Source organism: Gossypium arboreum, chromosome 11 (assembly GCF_025698485.1).
Source record: "Gossypium arboreum isolate Shixiya-1 chromosome 11, ASM2569848v2, whole genome shotgun sequence".
In the NCBI taxonomy this organism is placed as follows: domain Eukaryota; kingdom Viridiplantae; phylum Streptophyta; class Magnoliopsida; order Malvales; family Malvaceae; genus Gossypium; species Gossypium arboreum.
Genome location: NC_069080.1, coordinates 137150622 through 137168652, shown reverse-complemented (window position 1 = coordinate 137168652; position 18031 = coordinate 137150622). Strand labels below are relative to the sequence as shown.

General features: G+C 28.1%; 2 protein-coding genes and 1 long non-coding RNA gene across 3 annotated transcripts; 2 read left to right on the top strand and 1 right to left on the bottom strand.

Annotated features, from left to right (window-relative positions):
* Nucleotides 1-342: 342 nt before the first annotated feature.
* LOC108472546 (uncharacterized) lies at nt 343-921 on the bottom strand. Its single transcript, XM_053020913.1, has one exon. It carries the CDS (start codon nt 843-845, stop codon nt 657-659), a length of 189 nt encoding a protein of 62 aa, XP_052876873.1. The 5' UTR covers nt 846-921; the 3' UTR covers nt 343-656.
* A 4795-nt stretch (nt 922-5716) lies between these two features.
* LOC108474090 (uncharacterized) lies at nt 5717-8742 on the top strand. Its single transcript, XM_017775992.2, has 2 exons — nt 5717-6002; nt 8325-8742. The coding sequence occupies exons 1-2, from the start codon at nt 5844-5846 to the stop codon at nt 8490-8492; spliced, it is 327 nt and encodes a 108-aa protein (XP_017631481.1). The 5' UTR covers nt 5717-5843; the 3' UTR covers nt 8493-8742.
* Nucleotides 8743-11780: 3038 nt separating this feature from the next.
* On the top strand, nt 11781-12701 carry LOC108474091 (uncharacterized). The gene is made up of 2 exons (XR_008274452.1): nt 11781-11924; nt 12253-12701. It is a non-coding gene; the product is annotated as an uncharacterized LOC108474091 (long non-coding RNA).
* Nucleotides 12702-18031: the final 5330 nt, after the last annotated feature.

Sequence of the window (18031 nt, the reverse complement as noted above, 5' to 3'; positions counted from 1 at the left end):
AGCTCAAACTGGTTTTCATTAAAAGAATTTACCAACCATCATCTGTGTCAACAAGAAGATAAATAGAATCATAGATAGAAAGAATAGAGAAAGAGAACAGGGAAAGAGAAGGAGAGAGTTATCGATAGGAACCAGAAAGGATAGAGAAACAGAAGGAGAGGAATCGAACAACAGATTATTATAGTAAATGCTCTAAAGCGAAAATCAGTCGAACTGCTACATTCAATGAGTTTTCCATCATTGGGCAAAATCCACTTAACCAAAATTCAAAGTTCAAAAACAAGTTTCCCCCCTAGAGTAATTGTAAACTTATCACTACAACAAAATCTTCACACAACAAAATTACTGATACCACCTCTGATTAAATTAAAAATTAAGTTATGGGAAAAATTACACTTTGAATAAATTCCAATTTTGACCATATAATTTCCACAAAAAAAAAGCCAAAATTTTCCTATCTAATTTGAATCCACATACAAATATTTGAATGGATAAAGAAAAAAACTTAAACAGGGACTCGTCTCATTCACCACTAAAATTTACCGTTTAGTAAAGCAAAAAATCATCAAAACTTTATTTCATTTAGAAATCAAACAAAAACCCAGGATTATATTTTACCCTTACTATCTCGGGTCTTCTTTCTTTTTGAGCGGCGATTAATCGTCGAGCATCTTTCGAAGCCGGTCTTTGACGTATTGGCTACGAGCTTTAGCACGTTCTTGTTGAGGACCAATATTTACAAACGAAAGGTAAGCTCCGGCGGCAATGAACGAAGCTCCGGTGAGGCAAAAACCGATCGTCACCGCTAGTTGTTTCACCGTCGGTGGATATGACCAAAGCACCATTTTTGGTCTGGTTTTCGTTTTCTTTTTTAAAGAAAAAATTGGTCACTTTCATGTCTTCGCTTGGGTTTTTTATTTGGACGTTTTGTTTCTGCATATACGCTGTCGTTTGATATTTTGGTTCAGGTCGGGTCAAGTTAAATGGGCTTTCATTGTTTTAAAATGGTAAATGGTAAAGGCTTTGCTTAAAATTTTGTATCAAAGATTGGACCTTAGATCTATTTAGAGAAAAAATAAAGATAAATTTGCTAGTAATTACTCAACTATTAATAAATATTTTTTTGTCACTTAACTATAAAAAATTACAAAATAGTCATCAACTGTTATTAAAAATATTTTTTGTCACTCAACCATAAAAAGCTACAAAATAATTACTCAACTATTCAATTTTTTTTTTTTGTGTCACAAACTAGCTAATATAAAAATAAAAACACTCTAAAATCCAAATTAGTAAATCTTTGTTCGCATTGTCTGTATTAATTGAAAGTTCTCTTTCCCTTTTTCTTATACAATCCATTTTTTTTTTCATAAAGCAACTTTGAACGTCATGAATCTGAGAATCAAAATTCAAACAACTTTCTTCTTCGATATTTAACACTTACTGTTAGATTGACTTGTATCTAGAGGTGATCATGGGCCGGGCCGGGCCCGAATAAAATTTTAGGCCCGTCTATTAGGCCCCGGCCCAGTCTGGCTCGAAATAAAATTGCTAAGCCCGAGCCCGACCTGGCCCGACCCATATTAATTTTTTTTTGCTTATTTCATTAAATAAAAAAATTAAAAATATAATAAATCAAATATATTTAAAAACATAAAAACAAATATTAAAACAAATAAAAATGATACTAAAATAATTCTTAAAACAATACACAAATTTACAATATAATAAAAAATACTTATATTAAAATTTTAAAATGATTAAAAATAAAATAAAAATATATTAATATATAATTTGGGCAGGGCCTGTGCCAAAAAACTCTTACTCGAGGCCTAGCCCGTTTTCTAAACGGGCCTCTTTTTTTGCCCAAGCTTATTTTTCGGGCCTATATTTTTACCCAAACCCTCCCATTTTTCGGGCAGGCCCTACGGTAGGTTATTCTAGTCGTTAATGGATATTAGTCCATTGTACCGATCGGATATATAATTATATAATATAAAATTTAAATTATAAAAAATACAATTATATTAATAAATAAATAAAAATGGTCAAGGGTGTTCACTATCCCAAGTTTGGCCTGAGTTCGAGTAGCATTTGTTGTTTGAACTTTAACTTATTATTGTAATTCATAAAAAAAAAAACATGATACAAACACGAGAACTCAATAAATGGCATTTAAACTTGAGATCTTAAATTTCTTAAAGTCTAGACATTGTCATAGGGTCCAACTCCGATTCCCAAAAATAATAAAATTTTAATTTAATCCTTTAAAATTTATAAAGATATAAACTATTAAAATGGTTAATTTGCATTTTAACTTTCATGAAATTATACAACTTAATTTCACCTCAAAAAATTTTATACTTCACCTCCGAACCGATGCTTCAATTGCTATAAAAATACAATACAAATACACGAATTATTAATACATAAAATTATATGAATACAATAAAAATACACAAATTGTTTTTATAAGATATCTCAACTAAAACTCATCTTAATGTTGAAACCCAAATAGATGATTACAATGCCATAAGGGTGATATTAACAATGAGCTACTTTCGCATGTATAAATTCATAGTTTGACCAATTTTTTTTAGTGGGGTAATTTTGTTATTTTTTGGTCCGATACAATATATGTATATGATAAAATTATATATTTTGGTATTTAAAGATAATGGTGTTAACTTTTAGTGTCTAATTTAGGTTTTAGGGTTGATTTAATGAAAATTAATTGCTTATATTATTAGGATTGAGTTTCTCGTGATTTTGCTAATAGAATAAGCTTAGTGTTAATTGCGAATTTGCTTCATTTCACGTTTAATTTGTCAAATGCAGTCTGATGGATGTGATTTAATTTGGGTTCAAAGTTGATTTGACGAAAATTAATTGCTAATATTATTAGCTAATTATGAGTTTTCATTAAATCAAATTTAAAACCCAAATTACACTAAAAATTTAACATCTTTACCTTCAAGTATCAAAATTTATAATTTTATCAAATATACATACAGCATTGGACCAAAAAATAACACAGATATCACATTAAGAAAAACGTCAAACTCAGGTACCAAATAATATATTAATCTATAATATTTTAAAGCATATTGTGAATACCTATGTGCTAAAAAAAGGGTAGGCCATTGGTTAAACTAAATTCATTTTTATTTTCTTCTATAAATACCCTAATCATCAAATTGTCCAAAAACATAATACAAATGCAATTGCTGCAACTAAATTCAAGAGGTTTTTTCTTCGGTGCAAAGATGGGTTCTGTAAAAAGGTAAAATTCTAGTCTCGTCCTCTTGATTGTCTAGAAAATATGTCCTCGTATGATCCTGAATTCATCGATATTACGAGTCTAAATCTTTAAATTGGAGAATATTTCACATTTAAATAAGTTGAAACTCATACTGTTCAAATTGTTCTAACAATCTGATAGAGTTAAGACTCAATCAACATCGATATTACTTTAATCCATGAAAAATTTGTTATTCTATCATCACTATAAGTTTTTTCCTCGATCGATAAAGCCTCATTACCTTATAGTCAAGATATTTTTTTCATCGATATAGATTCATTTGTCACTAAAAATTGAGATTTATTGACGGTTATATTTTCGTAGAGATAAAGATTTTGTAAAATCACATTTATCATGCCTAAGTTGTGTATACATCTTGGTTAGTATATGAAATTTTTGGTTAAATTTTACTATTAATCTCTTTACTATGCATAAATTATGTATCTAGTCCATGTATTTTTTGAATTGGTCAAATTTAGTTCATATACTTTTTAAATTTTAAAATTTCAGTTTTAGCCCAAATCATAGCAATTAGATTTGCTTGGTTAAACTCTGCTATTAGTCATATATTATACATAAAGTTGTAGGTTTAGTTTATGTTCTCTAGTTGGATCATTCTTAGTCCTTATATGTTTCGAATTTTTCGAATTTTGTCTTAACGTAAACGACAATAGTTAAATACATTAATCAGATGTTTTGCAAGTAATGCGGTACACATATAGTTAAATACTGGAACTTATTAATGAATTTAACAGCTAACATCTGGTCAAGACTGAAATTTTAAAATTCAAAAATTATATGGACTAAAAAGAGCCGTATTAAAATTTAGGGATTAAATCTATAACTTACGTATGGTAAAGGGACTAATAGCAAAATTTAACCGAAAAGCGTAGAGTTCATGTCAAATGCATCCGTATCTCGACAACCATGCCTGAGACCGAGTAATGAATTTGAAGACTTTTTGATAGGCTAGAAGGTAAAGTGGCCTTGATAACAGGGGGAGCCAGTGGAATTGGCGAGAGCACGGCGAGGCTTTTCGTTCAACATGGAGCCAAAGTTGTCATTGCGGACATTCAAGATGATCTCGGAAGCTCAATCTGCGAACAACTTGGCGGCCATGGAATAATTCTTATGCTCATTGTGATGTTACTTGTGATTCAGATGTTCGAAACGCAGTGGATTTAGCTGTTTCAAAGTACGGGAAGCTCGACATCATGCTTAATAATGCTGGAGTAGGCAATTTGGCGACAGATATAGTGGATACAAGCAATGAAGATTTCAAGAAAGTTATGGATATCAATGTATTTGGCGGATTTTTGGGTGCCAAACATGCCTCTAGGGTTATGATTCCGGCCAAGAATGGATGCATTCTTTTCACCGCCAGTTCGTTGTCGGTGTGGGCTGGTTTTGCCGGGCATTCGTACGTGGCGTCGAAGCATGCGGTGGTGGGATTGGCCAAGAATTTATGAGTTGAATTGGGACAATATGGGATTAGAGTCAACTGCATTTCACCGCATATGGTGGCGACGCCAATGTTAACGAAAGCCATGGGGGTGGAGAAAGAAGCAGTGGAAAGCTTGGCTTCTAAAGCAGCGAACTTGAAAGGGAAGGTTTTGACGGTGGAAGATGTGGCGGCGGCGGCGTTGTATTTAGCTAGCAACGAATCACAATATTTGAGCGGCGTTAATTTAGTGGTTGATGGAGGGTATAGCGTTACTAATACTTCGTTGTCAATGACAATCCAAAGCCTTACGTCTTAACACAGATATTCCGTCATGTTTATATTATGTATTCCTGTCGCATGAATTACATGCTTCGATGAAATTTCTTCCTTACAATCTTATAGTATTCCAGGACACTCCGAACTCTCAGACATGCAATTATTTACATTCCAATAAAAAGATAAATTTATATTCGATTCGATTTCATTCGGTTGAGTTCTTTTATTTATTTAAAATATGAGTGATTTTTATTGTAATTTTACACTCAATTATTTATATTTGGTGTTCAATCTTTGAATAAAATTTTCTATTCCGATAACTTGTGTTGCTCGAACTCTACTCCAATAACGTCAATATTTTTTGAATCGAACATTTTGCTCCACTCTATTTCAATTTCGACAATAGAATTTCTAAAAAAAAAAAAAGGATGATAGATGAATCGAGCTTAAACTAATAAACTTCTTTTTATATTTGTGTGTTTATTGTTTAACTTATCCCTGTTCTGTCTATATTCGTTAATAATTTCAAATTTGTATTTAAGTTTATTTATTTAAAATTAGCCACGAATATTGATAAACAAACTCTGCATATTTAACCATAAAGTTAACATATTTTGGAATTTCGGATCAATTTAAAATCCAACTCAGTGTTTGGGGACTTCAAGTGAAATTAACCCTCTCTTATTATTTATTTCCCCAGCAAAGTTCTTCGCCTAAAATCGCTTTGCTCACAGATTATTTTTTTTCAATTTCTCAAAAATCCCCAAAAAATTAAAAAGGGGAAAAAAATTAAATTCAAGATTTGGGTGTTAAATAAATTTGATGTCGAGGCCTTGGCTACTAGTTTTTATAGTGTTTATAGTAATGCTCACTTCTCAATTCGAATGGAAGCAGCAATTTGGTGAAGAAATTGAGCCAACTTCCACTGTTTCTCTCAAAGATCAATCCCTTTCCAAACGCCAAGAATACGTCAAAGAAAAGGTTTCGCCTTTCCCCCAATTTGTTCTTTATTTATATAACTTTTATCTTTTTTAATAAAAAATCATGAATTAGATTGTTAATTGTTGTTAATTTGCAATTTTATTCAAATTCCCCCTCCCCCAATTTGTTGGCTTGCAAAGGGTATAATTTACAGCAAGTGAAGTGATATTTTTGCTTGTTTTCTATTTTAAATGGCTTTTTTTTTCATCTTTCTTGCATGTAGACTAGTGGATTAATTACTCTCATTAAAATGGCTTGTAAATGGACTTGTTTGAATTGGTAATTCTATGGGTTAATTGTAGTGTGATGATCTGGTTGAAATTATATGAGGTTTTAGATTCTGAGAATGTTGAATAGATTTTCTAGTTCAATTAGCTTAATTTGATATACTAAAAGGAAGGGTGTGAAACAGTAAATTACTTCCATGAAGGTTCACATCTTTTTGGTCATTTTGATGAAGATTTCAATACTTCAATTTGTGCTCAGTTGGATTATTTTCTAGTGTTTCATTCTTGGCTTTGTTTGGTAGGGTGGAAAGAAAATTAGAGGATGAAAAATTGGAGGAAAGTAGGAGATAGAATATTTATTTTTCATTTCATTGGCTTAGTTGGAAAGATGGAAAATGGAAAGAAAAAATAATAATTTTCTTTTCATTAATTTCTTGTTACTGTAAAAGAATGGAAGGAAAGAAAATTAATTCCTTTTAGAAAATGAACAATTTTTGTAGTAGCTTTGAGCTAGTGATCACTGGTTAAATATGAATGGGTTGCCATTTGCCACCACTAATCCGAATTCACTGCTGTGGGGTTCTAACTGGGTAAATTCCTTTTTAGTTTATGCTTGCAAGCGGACGAGTATGGTTAGATTCTTTTTACGTTTTCCATTTCTTTTAAGCTGAGGATCCTTAGAGGTCATATTCCCATATCCATGCGTGAGACATGAGTGTCAAATAGATATACTTCAAGAAAAATAGAGGCCAAGCAACATAGCTTATATCTATATTTCCAGCCAATTTCAACGAGTTTTGTGTAGATACGAATCATGAATTGGTACATCTCACTTTTGGACATACAGCTCTGTTTTGGTCTGTCTCAGTTTCTTGATTTTTTATTTCATTTCCCCAGATGCAATTCCATCAGTGGAAACCTTAAGTAGCAAGGTTTTGCTTTAAGTTTTGCCTCCTTCCACCTTCTAATTCTGTTAATCACTTCACTTAGAAGCAGTAAGTGAAATATTTGAGTGTTTTTTGTTGCAAATGCCACAAATAATATCAAATTTTAAGTTAGGTAGGATTTATTTGGTAAAAGCACCATAGAGGCCTTTGTACTAGGAGTCGGATTGCGTTTTGCCCTCTCTACTTAAAAAATGGACAAATTAGTCCCGGTACATTAGATCAAAGAACAAACCTGTCCTTCAGTTAAAAATTCCATCCATTTTTACTCTTAAAAGTTGGTCCTTGTACATCAGCATGAGGTGCACGTGGCATGCCATGTGTAACTATTTAGTTATACCATCAACCATGCTAGTTTTTAACATTAGAAATGGATGAAATTTAAATAAAAATAAAAATGACCAATTTGCTCTTTGATCTAATGTATAGAGGAAAAATGCAATTTGACTCCCTATTACAGGGGCTTCCATGGTGCTTTTACCAATTTATTTCTTCAATCTAGAACTGCTTCTGAATTACTATTTGTTTTGGCAGGTACCTTATATATGATTGTCTTATTGGAAGTTTGTTTGCCTAAGTTGCCCATCTAATATGGACCTCTACACCATTGTTTGAAATTGCCTTAGTTTCCATTTAAAAATACCTTGATATATACATAATGCTAATAGTGCCATATTGTTTAAAATTTCACCTGATTGAGCACGTCTAGTATATTTTTTCACAGCCGGATCGCTATAACTCACCCCATTGAGTTTGCCACCATGGAACTCAACAGTTACACCTACTTGTTCGACACTACACATAGATTCTGCCCTTCTAAAAGTGACATCCTAACAAGTCCTTCCCCATCTACCAAAACAACCAGAAATGTTTCAAAAAAAAAGTAGGCATACATTGTACAAAATGTTCACGATAGGGGGCCCTAACCACCCAACAGCTAATCCATTCCCATTGTCCCTTGAACCCAATATGACCCAATTTGTCTATATCTCACTTATTTGTTTTGTTTGAGGCTGCATTTGTTGTTTCCTTCTGGTATAGTTGCTTGAACTGAACTGAAATTCCTCTGTTGTTTTAAGATGGCATACATCATCTTCATCTCCTAGTATTCAGTGACTGTTCAGAGTGATATTTTATCAACTTTGTCGCAGATCATACTTTCTCAAGAAAGGAATATTCAGAAACTGAACGAGCAAGTGAGGAATCTTCGTGAACAATTGCTATGGTGTAAGGCTGAAACCGAGATTAGTAACGGCTCTGCATTTGCTTTGAGTGAACATTTAAGTGAGATTGAGCAGCAGCCAATGTTAGATGACTAACATTATTGGGTCACTGCCAATAGAATCACAATACTGCTTGCTATGTGCAATTACATAAACCTTGATTTCTTTCTTTCTTCCTCCTTTGTACCTTCATAATGATCATTGATTTACTTGACTTACAAGTTAGAATACATTACATGCAACTCTTTGAATATCTCTTGTAAATATTTCATGGATGCTTTAAGTTAATATGCTTTATAGGCTTATGGAATAAAAGTGTCCTCCTCAATGTGATTTTTGATTGAAATGTATTTTGGGTTTATAAATTCAATATAAAAGATAAAAATACTCTTAAAATAAATTTTTATTTCCTTTTAAATAAAAGAGATTTTAGTCATTTTTTAATTGAATTAATATCCGACTGACTTTATGATTAGTGACTAAAAACAGAAAGGATGACATGTGATTGTAAGATCTGTAACAATATTTAAATACATAAAAAGAATATGACACGTGACAATTATTAATCTCGAATTTGAATATACATTTCTCATTTTCAAAAGATTTCTCTTCTCTAAATAGCAAAAATCAAATTCAATTTTTTCCTTTGAAATTTGTCAAAGCATGGATGAATGAGTAGCAATAATTTTACATTATAATCTCAATACTTGATTGAAAGTTACCAAATATATAAAGGTGACAATTTTTCAAAGGTGACAATTTTTCCTTTTATAGTATATTTTTATATTCATATCTCGATTAAATTTAAAATCGAGTTAAATTTAACTTTTAAATAAAAGAATTTTTTAATCTTATTTTCTTCATTTACAGAATTTATAAAATTTAAATCAATAATATTAATTTAAAATCATCAAATTTTTCATCATCCGATTTGATTCGCATTTATACATATTAATGATATGCAAAAATGAAATTATGAAAGAAAAAAAAACTGAAAAAAGGAAAATTGGTTCCGGTAAATATGTCGGTTGAATTAGGGAGAATGTCTTCTCTCAACACTGAAGGGGTAAGCAAAACTAAGATATAATTATTGTCTTACTACATTATTTATGGTTCCTTTTCAATAATTTTTTTTTACGTGATTGGTACATAATTTTAATAATTTTTTATAATGAAATCAGAACCTCAAACCAAAAATTTTGAACCTTAAACACGAATCCCGAACCCTGAATTAAAATTCCTAAACTCTGAAAATAAAATGATTATTAAAATTATTTATCAATGACATGGAAAAAATTATTAAAATATTATTAAATAATTGGGAATGAACCACGGATGATGTGGTAGGAAGAGTCTATAAATAATATATTGACAATGTTAAAATTATATTTATAAATAATTTTTATTTGCATTTTTTTAAATTTGATCTCAATTATTTTAAATATTTTAATTAATTGAATTTTATAAAAATATATTAAAACTACTTCATTGAATTTTTATAATATATTAAAATATTTTATACATAATAATTTTAAAAATAAAAGGTCAATTTTAAAAATCAAATTTATATAATATAAAATACTAGATTAACAAAAACCCAATAATTAAATTTTATACTTTTAAATTTGATAATAAAATTATTAAAATGAATTTAATTTATTATCATTATTGGTTGAAGCATCAAAATAAATGGTGGTCAATGTTATTGTTTTCTTATGGAAAGAGGTCATACTTATTTTCTTTTTTATTTAATGAAATTCATAATTATTTTCTAAATAAAGATGTTGAAGAATTTGACTATAAATACTACTTTAAAAAATTATAAATACTAATATTTTACTAACCACTCCATTAATTGCATTCAATATTTTCTTTTCATAATATTATAAATAATTAATAAAATTATTAATTACCTTGTTTAATAAAGAAATATATTATCATAAATGGTTAGAGTTAATTTCATCGGACATCCCCAAACTGTGACACTCGTTTAAATTGGTGCCCAAATTTTAAAAAGTTCTTTCATTAATTTAATTTTTATTTTTAAAATATTGATGTTATATCAATAAGATTCCTCCATTACTAAAATCATTAATTTAATCATGATATAATTTAAAATAAATATTTTATTTTATTTTATTTTATTTTATTTTTAGTTTTTAATTTTAATTTTAAAGTTATGGGACAATATTTAAATTTTTTTAATTTTCATTTTAAATTATATGTCACATAAGATTTTACGTATTATTTAATGGTTAAATTAACGATTTAAATAATGGTAGCACATGATTGATATAACATCAATAGCTTGAGGATGTAATTAGAACATTTTAAAATCTGGGGACCAATTTAAAGTGAGAGACATAATTTGAGAATGTTCGATGCAATTAGTTCTTTTATTAATATGCGAATAGGACCCGACCTTTGTACCGTTTTAGTATTTAATCCTAAAAGCTATTGGAGGTTTTTTTTTTTTTAATAACCAATGTATCGTTAATGCTTGTTTTATAGTTTACGAAGACTAATACTTTTGAAACTCATGATTGCTAGGGGAAAATGTAAAGGACAGGCTACGCGTTGCTCCTCCCCCTAAAATAGAAAATTACCGTATAATCTCTTAAAGAATTTATTAAATTATAAATTTATATATATGATAAATTTACACTTTTGTCCTAAAAATTAAAAAAAAAATAGTTTTTCTCAAAAATTGATGAAATCATTACGTGCTAAAATTATATTTTAGCCTCTCAAAATTTATAATTCAATTCTAACTCCTCTTAATTTATTTTTTTTAAATCTTCGTTGATAACTGTCGTCCTTAATATCATCTCCAAAATTCAAACCAATATCTTTTTTTTTATAGCGTAATATATCTTATCTCTATATCTAATATTTTTGGATAAAACAACTTGACTTTGCATGGTCTGTATTACATGATACTCCAATATATATATCTTTAACATAAAGTAATGAATGTACAGCTTTCCTTCTTCATGATACAAAACATTTATTGCCATTTCCATTTTTATATTTTGCATAATTTTCATGGCATTAGGTGAGAGGAGGCTTCCAAATTTAAAAGAGGTTATCCAGTCGATTTTACATAACATCGAAAGTGATATTTATAAATCAAATTATTAACGAAACTCGAATTTTAATATTTTAATCATGTAAATAAATAAAAAAATTTAATTTCAATCCCTCCTAAAAAAATAATTTTATAATTCAAACCTTTTTAAAATAAATTTTTTAGCTTCAACCCCTCGAAATTTTAGAATTTATTTCGTCCTCTAAACAAGATTTCTGGATTTTGCTCACCAAATCAGATTACCCTAATACTATTTGAAAATATATATATATATATATATATATATATATATTCTTTCTTCGACCAATATTTTCAAACTCCATAGCTTTAAATGGACCGGAACCCCCATCTCTCTCCCTTTATATATATTCCTTTTTTTTTGGTTCCCTTCAATATACCCCCACCCTCACCAACCTCACTAGCTTTGATTCTTCATCAAGGTATCAAATTTTTCAAAACAATTCAATCCTAAAACTAAGATCAAATGATCCAAAAATGGCCCCTTTTTTTTGTTATATTATGTCGAAATAACTTTTTTTCTGGGTTTTCTTGTATATTTCATTTCAAGTTTGATTTTATACGTAAACCCTAGTGAATATTAGTCAAAAAAATCGCCCCAAGTTTTTGTTTTTATGGGTTTTTTTTGTTATATATGTTGAAAATAACTTGTTTTTCTTCTGGGTTTTCTTATATATTCAAGTTTGATTTTATATACATACATACTCATATATATATTCACTAACTTTTTTTTTTTATGTTTAATTTCAGGTTTGATTTTTATACGTAAAATTCTAAGAGAAAAAAGAAATGAGTGGTGGAAATGGTCCCAAGCTGGAGTTGAAACTGAACCTATCACCGCCGAGGGTTAACCCAACAGAGGAATCATCGACGACGGCGGAGAATTCTTCTTCCGCAAGTTCATGTGTGCTGTCAGAGACGAACCAGATGCATGAAGTTGACACTTCCACCGATGCTGCGGCGGATGTGGCGGCGGCGACACCCATGATGCTAGTTGGGTGCCCAAGGTGCCTCATGTACGTGATGCTGTCAGAGAATGATGACCCTAAATGCCCTAAGTGCAAGAGCACTGTTTTGCTTGATTTTCTCCACGCCATTAAAAATTAGAAAGAGTTCGAGATTTATGGTTTAATTGTGATATCAGCCCCTGTACTTTTTAATTTTATAAATTAAGTCCATTTTTCTTTTAGTTAAAAGAATTTAGTCCTTTGCTAAATTAGATCTTCAAATGTTTAAACGTCATATATTCGAATTTAATGGAAGTTTATTGATAGCTTTGCTAATTAGGTTTTATTTTTTTCTTTAATCAGACAAATGAAGAGAGAGAATACATTATTGTAACTAGAAATAGAGAGATTAAATTTCAAAATTAAAAAGTACATGGATTGAAACGAAATATATATATTTTCCAATAAATTATGTTATTTCAAGTCCATGTTTTAAAAATCGGACCGATGATTAAATTATCTAATCATCGATTTAATAATAATTAAATTGAAATAATATAAAATTAAAATTTACTAATTAATTATAAATCGGCTCAAGTATCGATTTTTTGTCCCGATAATTTACTGAAATTTTTACATAAATATCCCGAGACAAAAAGTTTGGTTTTTGTTGTCCTTTTGCTTAGGAAATAGGAACACAAACACGTAATATGAGTATGATATGAATATATAATGCGAGATTTTTCAAAAGTTAAAACACGGGTATAATGAGACATGACAATAAAAAAATTATATAATAATATAATAAAGGGATAAATATTAAAACTATACATGAATTACGATTCAATATACAATGTTATCGTAAATTTTGATTTTGTGTAATTTTACATAAAATTTTGACTTAATTTTCAGAAATCATTAACAACATCATCAAATTAGCACCTTTTTATGTTAATTTATTGCATATATAAACAATATGAAAATAAATCTATATATTTACTTTTTAAAATGTATGCGATTCAATCAAAATCAAAATCAAAGTTTCACGTATATCTGAACCAGAGGCGAAGTCAGAATTTTTTTTAGGGGGGCCGAAATTAAATTGTATGTTTTTAATAGTAAAAATACAATTTTACCATTTTAATATCTATATCTTTATAATTTTAAATGATTAAATCAATTTTTATTATTTTTATGGGGTCAAAGTGTAATTTTATTTTTATTAATTTAATTTTTATAAATTTTAAAGGTGCCTAAATGAAAATTGCCCACTGGTTACGCATACGATAAGAATAACAATTAAAGTCTCATATATATAATTATATAAAATTAAAGTTTATATATCAAATTACACATTGAATCAAAATTTATATGTAAATTTAATATTTATTTTAATATAAAATAAAAATATAAAATTAATAGTTACTGATTAAACATAAACTTAAATCTTATCGTATACAGTTATTATATACAATTTTCACGTATAAATTTCAACCATTAAATCATGTGTTTGGCCTTTTATCTCGACCTTGTTTTGATCCTATCCGGTTTATAAATTTTTGACACATTTTTACATATTCAATCATGTAAAATTTGTATTTTTCTCCGACGTATATTCGTTACTTCAAACAAAAATGTACGTGCTTCGTATATAAGTTTTGGCCCACCATGTTATGCTTGGTATTGACTCATTGAGTCAGTTCTTAGCTAGGTCTAGTTGCAATCAGAAATAGAAAATGGGGGCATAAACGGCTAAAATCAATCCGGGAGTTTGCCACAATCACTATTTAAAACATTAAATCCCTTATTTAGATTTTCTTTCGAATTTAAAAATTCGATTCGATTCGATTTTGTCATAAAAAAAATTAATAATTTTATTTTGAATCGATTTAAATGTAAATTTATTTAAATTTGGTATCATCTAAATCAATCTGAAATGATTTAAATCTGTAATGATCTAAAGTTAAAACAACTTAAAACTAAATAAGTTTGAACACGAAATGACCCATACCTAAAAATAACACGAAAACCCTAATTATTGAAAAAATTTTAAAATTTAAAGTAATTGAATTTAGATCGATTTGACCCAAAACCAAAACGACTAGCCAACTGATAGGTATAAGCCTGATCATCAGAACCAATTCATAAAACTGGAGAAGGATTGAACTAGTATAAAACTGATTGAACCAGTAAAAGATATGTAAAAAACTTAGTTTAAGTTATTAATTTTGTTATCCTAGTTTATAAAATGAATATTTATATTATTATTTTGTGTTTTTATTTTTAAAAATTATTGTCAAACTGGTTTTTCAACATATCATATCAAAAGTATTAGGTAGTAACAATACACATATTTACAATTTGATGTACATGTTTTAAAATATGTTATCTGAACTAGTTTTTAACACTTAAAGTTAACGATTATATTGAAGAAAATATCTGATTGATAGTACCATAATGATACTTTAAGAACTTAATTAGAATATTTTGAAATTTGAAAGTTAATTTAATTAGTATCGACCCCAAAATGGTAAATTTACTTTTAAGATCCTTTGAAAATTTATAAAATTATAAAATAGTGTAATGCTAAATTTACTTTTTGACCCCAAAATTTATAATTCAATTTTGACTCTTAAATTTTTTTTAAATTTACCCTGAATTTAAATGATAATTCAGAGATGTTTGGCGAAATTAACTAAAAAAAAAGGGTAATTAGGTAAAAGAAAAAAGTTGGGTAGTTTGAGCATTAAAGAAAATGGAAGTAATTGAGACAGTTGAGAATAATGCGGAGGTATATTTATCATATGACAATAAATAAAATATTTATGTGGATAAAAAATTCTCAAACTTTTTTAAAAAATAATTGAAGTCATTGTTTTTTTTATTCAATTGGGTATCTAAACTTTTAAAATATATCAAAAGATCCTTAAACTTTTTCAAAAAATAATTAAGTCTCGTTTTCTTTTTTGCACTCAATTAGATATTTAAACTGTCAAAATATATAAAAAAATGCCCCTTAATTGTTAAAGTTAACGATTGGTCCTTATATTTTTTCATTTTAGGCAATTTAATTTTTTTTTTAATTTCCTTTTTTTCTTTATTTTTCATCCTCTTTTACTTCTCCATCTATTTCCCTCCTTTCTTTATTTCTTTTAACGTAATTCTTTTATGTTTTTCATTGTTAAAACTAGTTCAAAATCTCACCTCACTCGAAAATTTTAAATTGTTCAAAAAAATAAAAGTATAGGAACTAGTTTTAACAAATGGAAAAATAGAAAAACTACGTTAAAATAAATAGAGAAGGGAGAAAAACAGAGGGAGAAGCAAAAGAGAGTGGAAAATAAAGAAAAAAAAAGTAAAGTTAAAAGTGCAAAATAGAAAAAAATTAAATATGCTCAAAGAGAAAAAAAATATGGGGACCGATTGTATAAATTAACCTAAAGATTTTATTTGAAATGATGATTTAACATGTCACGTCAGTTTACTGTTACACCATTAACAGCAATTAACAACTCAGTAACTAAAATGTTAAAATGTGATAACGTAAGTGACAAAAATGTAACTTTAAGTAAACAAAAGTGACTATTTTAATAAATTTCCATAAATAATCAATCAAATATGACTCGAATGTACAAATTAATGACATTAATTTGCTTCAATTTCTCTCTTTTATCCTAACTCTTATTAAATAATGTACTAGTCTAGGGAATGTAAAACAAAGACAATTCACTTTCACTCCATAATGTCACATAAAAGTAATGATGAAACCACAAATAATTTAGATATTTTCCAAAAATAAGCTTTCGGAAATCAAAGGAAAAAACCGAAAATTGATTCAAAAGGTAATATTTTATCGGAATAAATATTAAATTTATACATGAATTTCGGTTTAAAGTATAATTTGATAAATGAAATATAATTTGATGTAATTATATCGTGAAATTTGATTTGTGGTTCATATATACATATGAAATATTGATTTTGATTTAATTGTACACATTTAAAGAAATGGATACATATATTTATTTTCATATTGGATTAATATAATTGTTCGTGTATGCAGCATATTAACGTGAAATTACGCTAATTCGTAACGTTGTTAATGATTTATAAAAATTGAATCAAATTAAAATTTTATGTATAAAATCGAGCAAAATCAATGTTATTGTATGACATTACATATTAGATTAAAGTCCATATGTAGTATTGTCGCATCCCAAAAATTAAAATTATTGAATTATTTTTGTGGATTTTTAATCAAGAATAATTAAAATATTTTATTTAAATTTACATATAAACTATGGATCATGCGAGGCCTATTTACCTGACAATTAAAGTATTCATGAATCGATTTAAATTATAATCCAAAAAAAATAAAATCTTCAGACAAAATTAACAAGTAGCTCGATCGATGCAAAATTTTAGTTCACAGTAAAAGTGTCAGTAAATCGAATCAACTTGCAATTCAATACTCTTAAATCTTTTTTACATAAATTTATTAAACCGGATCGGACCGAACGGACCGTGTTGATCGAGCAATCTTTGACAAGTTTAAGAGCCAAACAATAGCAATGTTTTCAAGAAAATAAATATTATTTTCACCCAATTAAACATTATTAATTAAATCTATATTTCGAATTTTAAGATAATTGAGTATTATTTAATTGACAATAATGATATAATTTTTTTAAAGTTATATCTATTTTTTTCATAATTTATATTTTTACTTGATTATTATTAAAAAAATTAAGACATAAAAACGAGGGTTGAACTACTTGTTTGATCAAATAAACTTGACTTGTCTGATTATATCTGTTGTTTTTAACACAATGTCTAAAACTATCCATAGTCCTTCTTCAATACATAAATAGGAGGATAATGTGCTTCAGTGCACTTGAACTTGCATCCTCGTACATTGACAACAATACCCATATCAATTGAGCCATAGCTCGACAATTATAAAAACTTTAAACTAAAAAAAATAAATCACATAAAATATGATATTGTATCTATACATTTTTGCACCTAAACAAGGCATCTTTAACAAGTGAAAGAAATTTGAATTATATTAAATAGTTTATTTAGGACTAAATTGAAAATTAAGTTAAAGAGAGTACAAGTATTTATTTAAGTATACAAAATGTATAGGAGCTAACCAGATTTTGAATGATTAAATTTTGTTATTAATTTCAATATATTTTTGAAAGTCGTGGATTTAATCTCTTTACTTTAGTTTAGTTATTTTTCGTTCTTAGACTTTTTAATTTTTAAAATTTCAGTACACACCAAACGATAAGTATTAAATTCATTAAGTTATGTTATTTTTAAAATCTGATGCTCCAAACATATTATCATATATGTAATGTCATGTCAGCTCGTTTTTTTCAACATATTACTCACTAAAAACTCAACTAATGGATTAAAGACTGTCATTTTATGTCAATATTGAAATTTTAAAATTCGAAAAAGTATAAGGACCTCGAACGATCCAATTAAAGAATATGGACCAAATCTATATTTGTACGTATAGCACAAGATTAGGGGTTGAATTTGACCAAACGAATTTAATTGTTACTTTTTCG

What these genes read in the sequence shown, in the direction of transcription:
- LOC108472546 (XM_053020913.1), bottom strand. Translation starts at nt 845, where the DNA reads ATGGTGCTTTGGTCATATCCACCGACGGTGAAACAACTAGCGGTGACG.
- LOC108474090 (XM_017775992.2), top strand. Translation starts at nt 5,844, where the DNA reads ATGTCGAGGCCTTGGCTACTAGTTTTTATAGTGTTTATAGTAATGCTC. An exon ending in AAGAATACGTCAAAGAAAAG is followed by an intron (nt 6,003 to 8,324) that starts GTTTCGCCTTTC and finishes ACTTTGTCGCAG; the next exon opens with ATCATACTTTCTCAAGAAAG.